General features: G+C 39.9%; 1 protein-coding gene across 1 annotated transcript; it reads right to left on the reverse strand.

Moving 5' to 3' along the window:
- Positions 1-9441: 9441 nt before the first annotated feature.
- On the reverse strand, positions 9442-13278 carry aldoab (aldolase a, fructose-bisphosphate, b). Its single transcript, XM_080048651.1, has 7 exons — positions 13213-13278; positions 11815-11931; positions 11293-11559; positions 11045-11205; positions 10443-10701; positions 10040-10239; positions 9442-9869 (listed from the first exon to the last, which is right to left on the reverse strand). Exons 2-7 carry the CDS (start codon positions 11924-11926, stop codon positions 9777-9779), a joined length of 1092 nt encoding a protein of 363 aa, XP_079904777.1. The 5' UTR covers positions 11927-11931; positions 13213-13278; the 3' UTR covers positions 9442-9776.
- Between the last annotated feature and the right edge of the window lie 987 nt (positions 13279-14265).

Below are 14265 nucleotides of genomic sequence, written 5' to 3' on the forward strand. Positions count from 1 at the left end.
AGGGACTCCAGGGCATGATGGAGGACACTGGAATAAAATAATTTATATCAGGGTCAAAATGCAGATGTAGCTATTGTTACGTCCCCTAAGTGGTCTAGGGGTAAGGGAAGTAACATACCAGATCAAAAAGAAAAAATAGGAGTTAGGTGGTCAAAAGTAACGGTGTTTATTGCAAACTCAAGCCCTTTCGTCAGGGAGACCCACAGGCCAACAACACAAACCAAAAAGGGTTCCCTGTCTTCAAACAAAAGGGTTCTTTCTAAAAGTAAATAAAAATACAAATGCTCACCTCCCTAGCCACAATCAAAAACAGGAGAAAAAGGGGGATAAACAAAATGGTAGGCCTCCCCTACATGGCTTCCTGCCTCAACACAGATTTGGATTTACAAAACAGAACTGCTAAGCAGTTGACAGCAACGATACAACCAGGTAGCAGACCGCAGCACATCGAGCTGGTAGCAGAGCAGAGAAAGACCGCAACTGCCCTGCAGCTCCTCTTTTAAGCATGTAGTCCCTTGATTAGGTCTCCAGGTGTGTCTAGTTTAGGAGCAGCTGAGGTAGTGGAGCAGAGGAGGATGGAGTAGCATACACAAGAGCATGGGAATGTAACAATAATTAATTAATAACCATTATTTGTTTGTATTGTTGATAATTAAGCTTACTTAAAAAAAAATCCTATCCTTATTTATCCTTTTTTTAATTTTTTTTTGTCCTAGCCTTTTGTTTTAATCTTGATGGTTATGGCTTGGTGCTCATGGAATAAAAAAAACAGTAGCTCTAGTATAAGAATATTACATACAACCAATCAAGGAGAGGATTTGTGGTACAGAGATGTCGGCCTTCTGAAAGGTATGTTTATTCTAGATGAATTTCATTTTATGTGTGGTAAATCTGGAATATATGAAAGTTTCACTATTTGTAATAAATTACAGACAGAAATGAACTTTTCAGTGATATTCAAATTTTTCTAGATATTCCTGTGTGAATATATAAAGAAAATGGTTGTAGACAATATTATTATATTGATATATATTTTTAGATAAATATTTGCCATTAATTACCTTTATTTTTGTTTGTATGGTTGATAATAATTCTATTATTTTTTTATAATTTATTTATTTATTTTTGTCATCAGTATTTTTGTTTCTTTTTATGGTTGATAATTAATTTTTACTTTTATCTACTGGAGTCTGCCGCCATGACATTTACGAGTTGTGTGTTCATATATCTTGAAACAAAAATATCTATGCCATGGACCAAACCTGTGCAAAATGTAATAAATATGTTAAGATTTTTTTTTTTTTTACTGTATATAACTAAGATAAGCATGTGCTGTACATTTTGTTATGTTTACATTGTCAAGGTGAACTAGGCTGCAGGGTTACACACAATGCAAAAATTAGTGTGATAATGCTCAGTATAAAATGTGTTTGAAATGTGCAGTATCTGGTATTTATGTTAAGTTCACTTAAAACAAAAGACTTACAACTGCAAGGAGAGTGATTGTTGTGGTTTGAATCTACAAGAAACAACTTTCAGTCCCAAGGATATGTTGCTCCTACATTACCTTTTATAGTAACATGGATTTAACAAAGTTTCGAAACACAGAAATGAATAGTTTCTACAAAAAAGGCAGTTTTTATTATTATCTAAAATTGTATTTATTGGAAATAAAAAAAAAGCTCACATGAGTAAAGTGACCACGCTAGTGCTAGTATTAGCACAATGTTTGGAAAATGGGGGAAACTGGCTCTATCCCAAATAATAAAATCCTCATGATGTCTTTAGTTTTTTAATGACTTAAAGCTATGATCCCTAGTGCGTAACGTTTGCATAAATGAATGTTGGTTATATTAAATTCATTGCATAACAACTTGACAAAAAGTTGATTAAATGATCAGCTCCACAAAACTCAGTATGGCAGTCTTTACAAACTGCTTTTGCAAGATGAGGAGAGCAGAGGTCAAACTACTTTTGTCAATTTCAGTGAGGAGGCAGTTCAGCCCAAACTAGGGGGTTTTAGTTTTTAATCACCCAGTTAAAAACATATGACATAACAACTTTATGCCCTCATCACATAGGCTAAATGACATGCATGATCATGTTAAAAACTGCAAACGCAATTATGATTATTTAATCTTAAAAAAGTGAATTAAATTTTCAGAGCGGGGGAATCCTATAATCTTGCTTATAGTCAAATAATCGTCAATTATCAAGCTATTTACTTCCTGCTTGTTGTTTTTTCCTAAACCACACAAAGGGGCAAATATAGTTTTTCTTCTTGAGTTGGCATAAGGATTTATATCTACCTTAGTCATAACATTAAAGAGATTGATTAAATACTTGAGCAGTAAAATTGCATGACTCAATGGTCGACTAGCTGGTATAAATATCAGCCTATTATAAAAAAATGTTTAAACCAACTCAAGGTTGTAATCAGTCTCCTTAGTTTGAGTGACTGAGGTAGACATACATTCTATTGTCAACTCAAGAAGAAAGCATATAAAATTGGTTTGGCCACTTTGTGTGGTGTGGGAAAAAGTGTGCCAATGTAGCAATTGAGAATATGGATCAACAAGCAATAAAAAAATGGCTTGATTTGACGATTATTCGACTACAGGCAAGAGTCGACCAATCAGATTCAACTTTGTACATATTTAGTCGCGGACAGCACTACTACACAATATTTCATCAGTTCAATACTTTTACTGTACACAATACTAATTATTACATTGCTGTTTCAGTATTATTGATACAGTGCCACATGTATTCATAAATTCTTTCTGATATCAATATTTTACATAATGTATAACATGTTTCATTGACATATAGTTATTTCCAGTACTTACAATGTAACACTTTTCTGATGTCAGTATTGTACATATTGCATTTCTAATATACTCCAGTTATTTCCAGGACTTACTTTGTACATATTGTATAACGATGTTCATACTTACTTCTTATTCTTATATTATTATTATATTGTTAGATTTGTATTGTTGGTCAAACCTTAAGCACATATTCTTTACATTTGTTTATTTTCTTTAATGGAGCCAATCATTTGTTAATGAGCATTTCTTTATTTACTTAAAGCTTTATATATGCCTTACAACACATTTGTGATATGTTAAAATAGCAGTTATTAATCATTTACAATCATTATATTACTGTTTTGTAAAGTATTGGTTCATCATCATCTAATGACTTATATATGACTAACAAATGACCTGTGCACCCCTTATAAATGAACATTATAATAAATTGTTACCCAAAGGTTGATTTCCTTGTTCTAACATAAAAAGGAGACGCCTAGAAAAAGGCCCAGTTGTATTCCTTCCTGTTGCTTTAGCTTGAGACTAAGATAGAATCTGCAATTTCGTCTTTCAACACATCCCTCCCAAGAATGTAATAATGTCTACCTTTCGCTGACAGTGGGTCAAAGAAAAATGTCCTGGTTCATATTTTGGAAGTGTATATTAAGAGAACGTGAAGAGCTACAATTAACTCCACAACTCACCTAAAATATAGACTAACACGACTGCAATTAATGAATTCAAATGGAAGATTTGTTTTTATTTCATTGTCATTTATTACAGCAAAGCAAAGTGTACTGTTCTGGAACTAATTTGTTGCACCAACAGCTGCTCGTTGAGAACAGAAATGTATGAGACAATCCGTGACAGAAGTGTGAAAACACAACTTGTTGTTGTGATATCAGCATTAAATATAAACAAAATATTTATAAATGCTGCACAGTTGTGTTTGGGTGTACAGCCATGTCATGCATTAGAAGGAGTTAGAGGAGGCAGCTGGTACAATAGTGCCACCTTGTGTCTGTAGTTACGGTACAGTATATCTTCTTATTAATTGATGCGATTAAAACACACACATTAAGATATATAGATGTAAGTAACATTTTCTTTATTTCTCATCCCCGCAGGATCAAAGGCTCAGGGTGAGCACAGTTGGGCTTAATTTATTCTATGTTAATGCTGTAGAGATGCAATGTAACAACAAATACCATGGGAAACTGTGACTAAACTCAGCTACAAATGAACACATGAAACTGACTAACTGTACTGCACAGTTACTGACACAAAGTTTTCCATGCTCTGTCAGACTGTGGAGTATCATCATCTCGGAACGCAAGGGTAGTGGGTGGAGAGAATGCCACTGCTGGGTCATGGCCCTGGCAGGTCAGCATGCATTACTCCTTCTATGGGCCTCATCGACACATCTGTGGTGGGACCCTTATCAGTGCCCAGTGGGTACTCACTGCAGCCCATTGCGCCAGATTGTAAGAGAAACTCTTCACTTCATGTTTCATTTCCTGTGCTCACATTTTTCTTGCAAACATCAGAATCATTCACTGATAAATAGAATTATTTGAAAACTTTTAAAGACGCAACACAATAACTACCTGAACCCAAGATGGATTGATCACAAAAAAAACTGTTATGTGGACTAGACAATAACTAACTAGTCCAGCAAAATTGTACAACAGAGCACCTGCATGTATCGCCTTATCAAGCACCACATTTTGCACAGACAGACCTCTAAACCCTGGCAAATTAGGTCCTACCAGCCTGTAAAGAATGTGGACTAGAAAAAGTTCACCAGAGGCATGGTTCAGGTCAGCTCAGGTCCTTTTTTTTAGGAAACAGGAAAAGCCTAGCCTGGCTCCGCCCGCCCGCCTACTTCCGGCCAAATTTTATTTTCCCTTCAGTAGTCAGTCTGGGTGTACAGCCCATTTCCCAGTTTTGCCGGAGATTCGACAGCCGGTCCAATCAGCGAACAGAGCGAGTGGCTGAGAATGATGACGTCGAAGTCGCGCTCCAGTTTCAGTTGCCAGAAGCCGGCTCATGACACACGTGACGACCAAACGTTATGCGATTGGTTGGCTAATCCAGAGTGGCACTGGGCAGATCCAATAGTTTTAAACTTTAACAGACACCCGCCTCCATGAGTGAACGTTTGCCAATTACAGCACTGTCAGACCTTCTGTACAAATGAAATGAAGTACGATGGTCTGGTAGCACCAGGCTAGGAAAAGCCTATGCTTTAGGTCAGATTTTTACTTTTATTGTTTGTTTGTTTTTTTCGTTTTACTGAATTGAAGATTGGACATTGGGTTAGATCAGGGGTGTCCAAACTACGGCCCGCGGGCCCAACTGCGGCCCGCGGCCCGCTTTTTATTGGCCCGCGGCCGTTTTTAAAAATATAATGTGAAATGGTAGATGGTAGAAATCCAGACCCTGATATCTTCAACGATAGAGGGTCTGGCCACGATCAATAGTAATTTCCAACTCAAGGGGCGGCTCCTACTCGTGCATTTCAAATGCCACTGCACGCAGTTGGATAGCACTACAACCAATCAGAGCGATGCACAAGGTGACGTAAGCCCCTTTCGTTTAGCGAACAGCTGTTAAACTGTTAAATTAAACGTTTGTCATTGTCGGTCGGCAAAACAGAACATTCCACTTACTTGCTAATGAAAGATTTGAGTGCCGTCTTCCAAATCGTTAAGGGTCGAGGCCAAAGCAGTCTCAAACTCACACAACATATCCGCAGCCATCTTTGATGTTTACTATCACGGCTTCGACGTCGCATGCACGTCACTGTCGTCATCCGGTTACGTCCTCCCCAGAGTACCATATAAAGGGCTCTGGCGCGCCCATATTAGATAGAACCAATTGAAACCATAGCCAGATTTCTGGTCTTCTTGATAAAGCTTCAACGGAGCGTGTCCAGACCAACACTAAACACGCGCACTCGCGCAGCAAATTTGAAATGGCCCTTTTTTGCATTTCTTAGTTAACCCACTAGTGCAGGGGTGTCAAAACTGATTGATTGGCCCATGGCACATTTTAAAAATGTAATGTATTAATGTAATTCATCTGACACAGTGTCTCCATTTTTATTCATACAAAATTCTTCAGATTTAGCCTCTTAATTTCCCTCTCAAAGTGCACCAGATTCATGCATTTCACTTTAAAAACTTAAACAAATCTCACGGGGGGGCATACCCCCGGACCCCCCTACGAGGGTCGGGATCCCGACTGGCTACTATTTTCACCCTGGACATTGAACACAAAAAAGGAAAACACTGGGTGTATCAATGGCATTTAACAAGAGAGGGGATGTGTCTGTTTAATGTGCAAGAAAAGTGTTGCCGTGAAGAAGGATTACAATTGACGAAGACACTATGAAACTAAACATCAGAGCAGCTACATGTCCTGATAAATTTGTTATTTTTGCAAAGTGGCCCGGCCCTTCGTAGATTTTTCTGTATGTGGCCCTCAGTGAAAAAAGTTTGGACACCCCTGGGTTAGATACACCTCAAGTCTAATTTATTTTAAAACCCAGCCACACTGCAATTATAGCAACACTGTAGCAAACTAGAACTCAGTGTTCCCCACCAAGTATCTGCCTTCATCAACACAGACTTTTAAGTACAGTATATTCACTGACAATTTGTTTAATTTTTACTTTATATATACTTTTTTTTTTAACCTCAGACGGTCTAGTAGTGCATGGACTCTCTTCTTTGGAAAAGAGACTCAGGCCGGTCCTAATGTTCATGAGGTGAACCACACTGTGTGCCAGGTAATTGTTCCTCCTAACTACAACAACCACACTTCATTCAACAATGACATTGCCCTAATGAAGCTTTGCAGCCCTGACACTTTCACTAACTACATCAGACCTGTCTGCCTGGAAAGTAATTCCAGTCAGTTCCACAACTCCACCTCCTGCTGGTCCACTGGCTGGGGAAGACTTGGTGAGGATGGTGAGTATGCCGTCAGGCTTTTCTTCGAGCACCATTATAAAGTCAAAGCTTTAAGACTGAAGTGACTAACTTTTTCATGTAAATTCATGTCCGTTAGATTCAAGCCATTGCCAAATAAATTGACACAAAATTGATTAAGTCTATCTGCTCCACAAAACGCTCTCTGGATTTTTCAGTATAGCAGTATAAGCTGATAAAAATTATACCTATTAAAAATCAACATGCATTGTCCCTGTGAGCAACTTAACATTGGGATTTAGCACAAAGTACTGCTTTACCAGGGACTCCAAGAAGATTTTCTCTTGCATAGCCTGAATAAGAACATCATCGATTAACAAAGACATTTGACGAGAACAAATTTAGGCCAAGTGATTTATTTCCAGTCAACAAAGTTCTACTGGAGTAGTGAAGAAACCATGTTTAGATCAAAAGACAGGGAGAAAAACACAAATACCCCCTAACACAGAAATGGAAGGAATGGAGTGTCTTCTGATCTCCTACTCTGTCTCCCACAGTGTCCCTGCCAGCCTTGCACTCACTGCAAGAGGTTCATATTCCTGTCATTGGAAGAAAACAGTGCACTTGCAAATACATCCCGATTGCAGCTGCTACCATCACTGATTAAATGATTTGTACAGGGCAAGAGAACAAAGGAACATGCAAGGTTATTACTGATCATTTATGAATAAACCTTATTTTATTTTATAGTCGAATATTCATTTCTTACAGTTTACTCAGGCTTGCGGTTAAAATACTTTCTCTCATCTCATATCAATTTCAGCACCGCAATGTAACCTTATTATATTTGCTATTAAAGTGATATTGTCAGTAAGAATGTGCTTGGCAAACCTACTCCAGTCTCAGCAGAATTAATTAATTGTTTTCGTTATGTCTTTTCTTTTTTCAGGGTGGACCTTTGCAATGCAAATAAGGCTCAGTGTGGATGCAGGCTGGCATTACCACTTTTGGAGTATCTTGTACCCAGGCTGATATTCCTGAAGTCTATGGTTTGGATCATGGCTCATGTGGCTGGGGCGAATGTTAGTTTTGTGACATTCGCCTCTAAAGGTAACGACCCAGACAGCAACTTTATGTGCCATATAACAGACTCAGAAAATACAACCACAAGGTCTCCTGCTGCAACAACCACAAGCACTGCCGTGGCAACTGAGTTCACATTAGCCATCACCTTAGTGAAACTGTTCCTGCTCACTTTAGCCCTATAGCAGTTTGGCACCAACAACTTTTCACCTTCATTTTGATGTGATGATTTACGTTTGTATTTTAAATATACGTTTTTGTTTTTAACCGAGATTCAGATTATACTTATGTTTTACATCATGGTGATTGTAGCTGAGCTTGATTGATTAAAGTGCAACCACGATGTAGCTTTTCAATCACATAGTATTAACTAAATAATAAAACATATTTGTTATTTTTGCTCTATCTATCATTAAAATACACTTTAGATCTGATCAACTAAAGAAAATAAATTAATTAAGTCTGATTTATTAGCCTACTGCTGGTATTAGTTTCACTGCTAGGTAAATTATTTGGCATTGTGTTCACTGGTGAAAATACAACTACAAAACAAAGTCTACTGATGTAAGAACATTTAAATAGCGGCACAACATGCCTTCTTACATCATAAATGTGACACTTGGTCCAAAGTTTTGAATTATTGATAAATCAATGTATAATACACCTTTGAATGTTGTAGCAGGACCATATGGTATGATGGCTCACTATGTTAAGATGTTATAGTGTCATACTTAATTACTTTTCACATCTTCATAACATGAACATATAGGATTGTTAAAATGTTAATGTTTGTTGACCTCAGGCGTAATTCATAAAACCTTTTTTTCTTTCTGAAATATTCGTTGGCTACTAATTGGTTTACATGTTGTATGAAGATAGATACTCTGATAATGGCTTAGGAATCCACATGAAGGCCTTTTCAATCCAATGAGAGCTGCTTAAGTTTGACAGATTCCTACTGTTTGAGTGGACCTATTTGTGATGGTGTATCAGACATCTAGTGGAGCCAAGGACTTCGTAGGCAGTGTATAATTGACAAGCATGATGTATTAATTTAGCATGTTATGACAGTTTGATCAAGCAACTGTAGCATATATAAAGTGGATGGCACTTTTTGTCATACAGTTAACATCAGCATTTTTAGCTTGCTAACTTTCAGAATAAACTAGCTAACATTAAGTGTTGGACAAGTGGAAATTTTAACCTGTGTTATGTCTAAAATTTCACATCAATCCATTAAATAGTTTTACCAACAACCTGGCCAACTGACACTGCTATGGACAACGGGTGATATGGCTCCACAGTTGTTTTCTTATCAGACAATGCACTTTAAGAAAACAATTATGTGGGCTAGCTATTCAGTTAAGCATCTCAGGAATATTTTTTGATTTCAGTTTGAAAACATCATACTGTAATGGGAAGTATAATTGTTATTGAGAATCAACCCTTAAATATATTCATTACGAAAAAAAGTAGCCTACTGATTTCCTTTTTGTTGGTCTAATGCTATCACAGTATTATATGCTATGGCTTCAGCGTATTCATGCTGATAGCATGACATTTTAGAATAATGATGTGCAAAGAATCAAAAAAGAAAGTAAAGCAACATGTCAGGGTAAATACTTTATTCCATAGCGTCGGTATGGATCATATACTCTCTTGGTGGAATCATGCCAAGGAAAATAGTATTAGTTGTTTAAAAACAGTATGGGAATCTTCACTAGAAAAAAGTTGTAAAAATGAAGGGAATGGAGGCAGATCAGGATCCCCCAACTGCAGGAAGAAACCCAAAAGAAAGTTTTCTTCAATCTTTTCTGTTTTGTCTTTCTACCAAGATGCTGTGAAAGTGCTATTAGGCCGTGCCTAAGAGGACATGCCTTTTCCATGGTGCTGTAATTGTGGTGGTAAGAAGGTGGAAAGGGATTTGAATTGGGAATGTCCATGCTTAGTAGGCGTGGTTAGCCACAAACAGTGACTCTCCACCAGCAGTGCTGGCTCCAGCGGGTACATATTTTCCCTGGCAGGCAAGGTTGTTAGCCTAGGAGGCAAAAAGGACAGCATTATTGATTGCACAGCACACAACCTAATTTTGATGCTTACAGTACAGTGTATTGAACAAAACCCTACCACAGAATATGTGAAACACATCACTAGATGTTGACTTACATTTATTTATAATAACATTTCTCTATTTACACGTAGGCTTACCTGAGCTCTCTTGAGGAACTCTTCTTGGCATGCCTTGCCATTCTCGGGCTTGCCACCCCACGCTTTGAGGGCAGAGGCCTGCAGGGCACGGCCGTATGAGAAGGTCAGGGCCCAGGGCCTGTGCAGAGGGCACTGGTTCATGGCGTTCAGGTTGATGGAAGCATCCTCCTCACTCTGGCCACCGGACAGGAAGGTAATGCCTAATAGATAGATAGATAGACACTTTATTGATCCCTTGGGAGTGTTCCTTCAGGGAAATTCAAAACTTAATTACTAAGACTAATTACTAAGAATTCAATGTTTTATGGAAATAAGCAAGGTTTTAAAAAATGCTTGTTTCTGCAAAAATGTCAAACTTTTGAATGTCAGTGAGAGAGTAGGCTTTCGTGTGCATCCAGCTCACCAGGGACTGCAGGGGGCACGGTGCGGCGCAGGGCGGTAACAGTTGCCATGGCGATCTCCTGGTTGCTGTACTTGTGGGAGCAGGAGTGTCCGGCGGTAACCATGTTGGGCTTGAGCAGGGTGCCCTCCAGGTAGACGTGGTGGTCGGACAGTGCCTTGTACATGGCAGCCAGGACCTTCTCTGTAACATACTGGCAGCGCTTCAGGTCGTGGTCACCGTCAGGGAGGATCTCAGGCTCGACGATGGGGACGATGCCGTGCTGAGGAAGGCAGAGACACAAACAATCAAAAGGAAGTAAGTGACATATTTAAATTAGAGTCTTGTGGAACTAAAACTAGCACTGACGCTGCGTTTGTTCCTGTATGGAGCTTTTTAGAGTGTTGACAAGTTCTTTGATGTGATTAGGTTGGTATTTGAACTGACATTACTACGTTTTAAATAGAAACTAAAGCCAAACAACACAGACTAATGAAAGGACATGTTTCTTAACTGAACTGAACATATTTCCATAGATCTTTCCTTGCCATAAAACCTGTAGAATTACGTTAAAAAAACAGTCAAGACTCCACAATGATTTCAGCACGTATCTTGATGTGTCTTACCATCTGGCAGATGCTGGCATAGCGGGCCAGGACATTGGCGTTCTCAATGATGGCCAGTCTAGAGGGAGTGGTGGGGGTGATCTTCAACACACAGCGCCACTTGGCGAAATCAGCACCATCCTTCTTGTACTGGGCCATGCGCTCATACAGACCATCGAGACCTGTGAGTACACCGGATAAGTTAGACTAAGGTATTAAAAGGTGTTGGCACATCCCTCTCCTTGTGTCTGTATCTGTTGTACGCTCACCCTGGGTGGTTGTCTCGCCGTTGGTTCCGGCCAGGGGGACAACACCTTTGTCGACCTTGATGCCTACCACCATGCCTCTCTCTTTCAGGTACTGGGTGAAGACCTTGCCATCATTGGTCTTCTGGTACATGGTCTCGTGGAAGAGGATGACGCCACCAATGCAGGGGGTCATGCGCTCATCAGCGGTGAAGAGGAGCTGGCGGTACAGCCTCCTGTTCTCCTCAGTGTTCTCAGCATTGATGCTCTGGAAGCGCTTGGCCACGCTGCCTATAGAGGTTGGGGAGACATGAGACAGATGAAGACAGGATCCTTTTTTGGTGTGCTTGTGTGTTTGTGAGAGCACAAAATGTCCACTTTGTTGCTGAGAAATGTACATTTTATCACTGTGACACTGTGTTCATAATTTTTTTCCCACACAGTCTTTAAATTAAAATGTTTCAAAAAGGCAATCCAATGTGACTGTCTAGGGAGTATTGTTTTTGTTTCATTAAAAAGTATATACATTTTCTTGAAATGCATTACCAGTAGACTCGTCTGCGGCGAGGATTCCCTTGCCCTTAGCGACGATCTTCAGAGCAATATCACTGAGCTCCTTCTTCTGCTCAGGAGTGAGGAAGGGGTATGCGTGAGGCATCCTGACTATAGTAAGGGAGAGGAGGAAGACAAAAGGGGGAGACAATTAGGTCATATTTTCTCTCAAAGGTAAGACACAGGGTGAGAATTATGCATAGGTGCAAGGGTAAAAGTGCAACTCAGAGCTCAATTTGCAGGAGTTGTGGTTCCTCTCATAAATACGTGAGAAACTGCCTGATGAAAGAAGGTCAACACTTTTGTCTCAGTGTGTGAAGGAAGTGGTGAAACCGTTTCACTAGAGGCCTGACTGTATGGTTTGCCATTTTCCTGTCTGCTTAGCGTCTGTCATTTTTAAAACATCAGACTGTGTGACTGCGGTTGTTGCAGCTGTAGCTGATTCAGTTCCATAAAGCACTATGCAGAGTTATGCAACAGTCCCCGGGCACAATATGCATCGGCACAGGGGGATCCAGTGTCATCCCTCCACCCTCCTCTACCCCGCCCTTTACATATCTGACCACCCCTTGAAAAAAATCACGACAGGCGCGTGCATGACCTATTCCATTTTCTACTCTCTTATCCCTGACCTTTCCCTTCCCCCGTGACTGCTCCCTTCCCTCCCCATTCCTCCTCTATGTTCTATCCCACTCCTCCTATCACACACCCCTCCCCCTCTCCCCCTGTCTGTGCCTCCACTGGCAATAGGCAGAACTAAATATAAACAGTCTACAGCTGTAAAGCAATGAAAGCCCCATGGCTTGACCAAAAGGCATAAAGTGAGCAGCTCTGCACCACACTGTTTCCTAAGTCAGTGAGCTGCACACTACAGGAATATTAATTACCACACAGCTTGGATAAATTTAGACGGCTTTAAATAAGAGTGCTGGTCAATCCACTGAGTCACCACGGGCTGCTCAGAAACAAAGCAGTGGAAACTTTGCATCAGATAAGGGAGACTGTAGCAGCGACTAGTGATGCAATGAAGTGAAAAGTGTGAACTGCTGTGTTGTTTTACAATACAGTAAGCGAAAGTATCAAGTGCTGTTTCAAGAAAGTCAAGTGCAAGTGAAGCAATTCATTTGTGAATAGTGAAAATGTTATTTAAAACATTGAGATACTTCAGTTAGATGAAAGTAGGAGAACTGTAATTGTAATGCGACAGCCACACTCTAGATGTACCAGTAACTTTTTTTAGCTATACGAATAGACAAACCATTGCATTTCTCTTGTGTAGAAAAAAGTCATGTGCATCATGCTTTACAAAATAAAGCTATATTCACAAGAAGCCAATTAAAGTAATGCATTGATCTCATAGTCCAATCCTATGTTATCTTTTTATTTATTTACCTTTGAGGTTTGGAGGAGAGCTGAGAGAGAAGAGAGAGGGGTAGAAGATCCTGCTTTCGTCTGCGACAAACTTCAAGCTGGCTGGCCCTTGTATTTATCCTCCCATTGTGACCCCTCACATTTCGGCTGCCCGGCTATAAAAAGAACTGTACGCAACCAGAGATGGCCCGTGACATTCAGAGACTAGACCTAGAGTAAAATGGTGGTGGGGAGCCAGCGAAAGGGCAAAGAGTCTCTCAGTGAATGGCAGAGAAAGCGATGGAGTTGTGGGGACATTTAGGGAGGGACGTATATGGGACTACATAAGTGAAAATGTGGTTCAAAGGAATAAGGGTAGATGGGTTAGAACATTTTACCCTGAAAATACTTGTTAAATATGGGCATGGTCGATTTGGACTCACTATGAAGTCAGTGATCCTTACATCCTCCCTAAACAAAATGATGCGCCGTTAAAGCAAGCTCATCCCTGCACCCTTACATCCTATATTTGGACTTTCACTATAATGAATAAATTAATGGATTTCATACGCCATTCAATCGAGTTAGTTTAAAATTTGCTGTCTCAACTGAGGAGAGCATCTCAGCACCCAGAGGTCATTTGAAAGGGCATGTGGAGAAAGATGACTTTGGAATACACACACACACACACACACACACACACACACACACACACACACACACACACACACACACACACACACACACACACACACACACACACACACACACACACACACACACACACACACACACACACACACAGTCACTCACACACACAGAGGATTGGAGAGCATGTGACAAAATTGCAAACCTGCCCTTAGAAATCCAATCCTGACACAGCAACACAGTGCGCTGATCCCTGACCTTTTCTCGACCTTTCCCGATCGCCTTTGCTCGGCACAGGGGGCAAATGGGAAACTTAGTAGAGGTAGTCAAGTTACAATATTAAGCACGAAAACATCATATCTGATTCGCTTGCTCACTCAGATAGGTCACGCATGAAACTAAAGTCACGCATTTGCTAAAGATGTGAAGTTTGTGTTGGGCACAACT

This window comes from Ammodytes marinus, assembly GCF_949987685.1.
Source record: "Ammodytes marinus genome assembly, chromosome: 20".
NCBI classification, from domain to species: domain Eukaryota; kingdom Metazoa; phylum Chordata; class Actinopteri; order Uranoscopiformes; family Ammodytidae; genus Ammodytes; species Ammodytes marinus.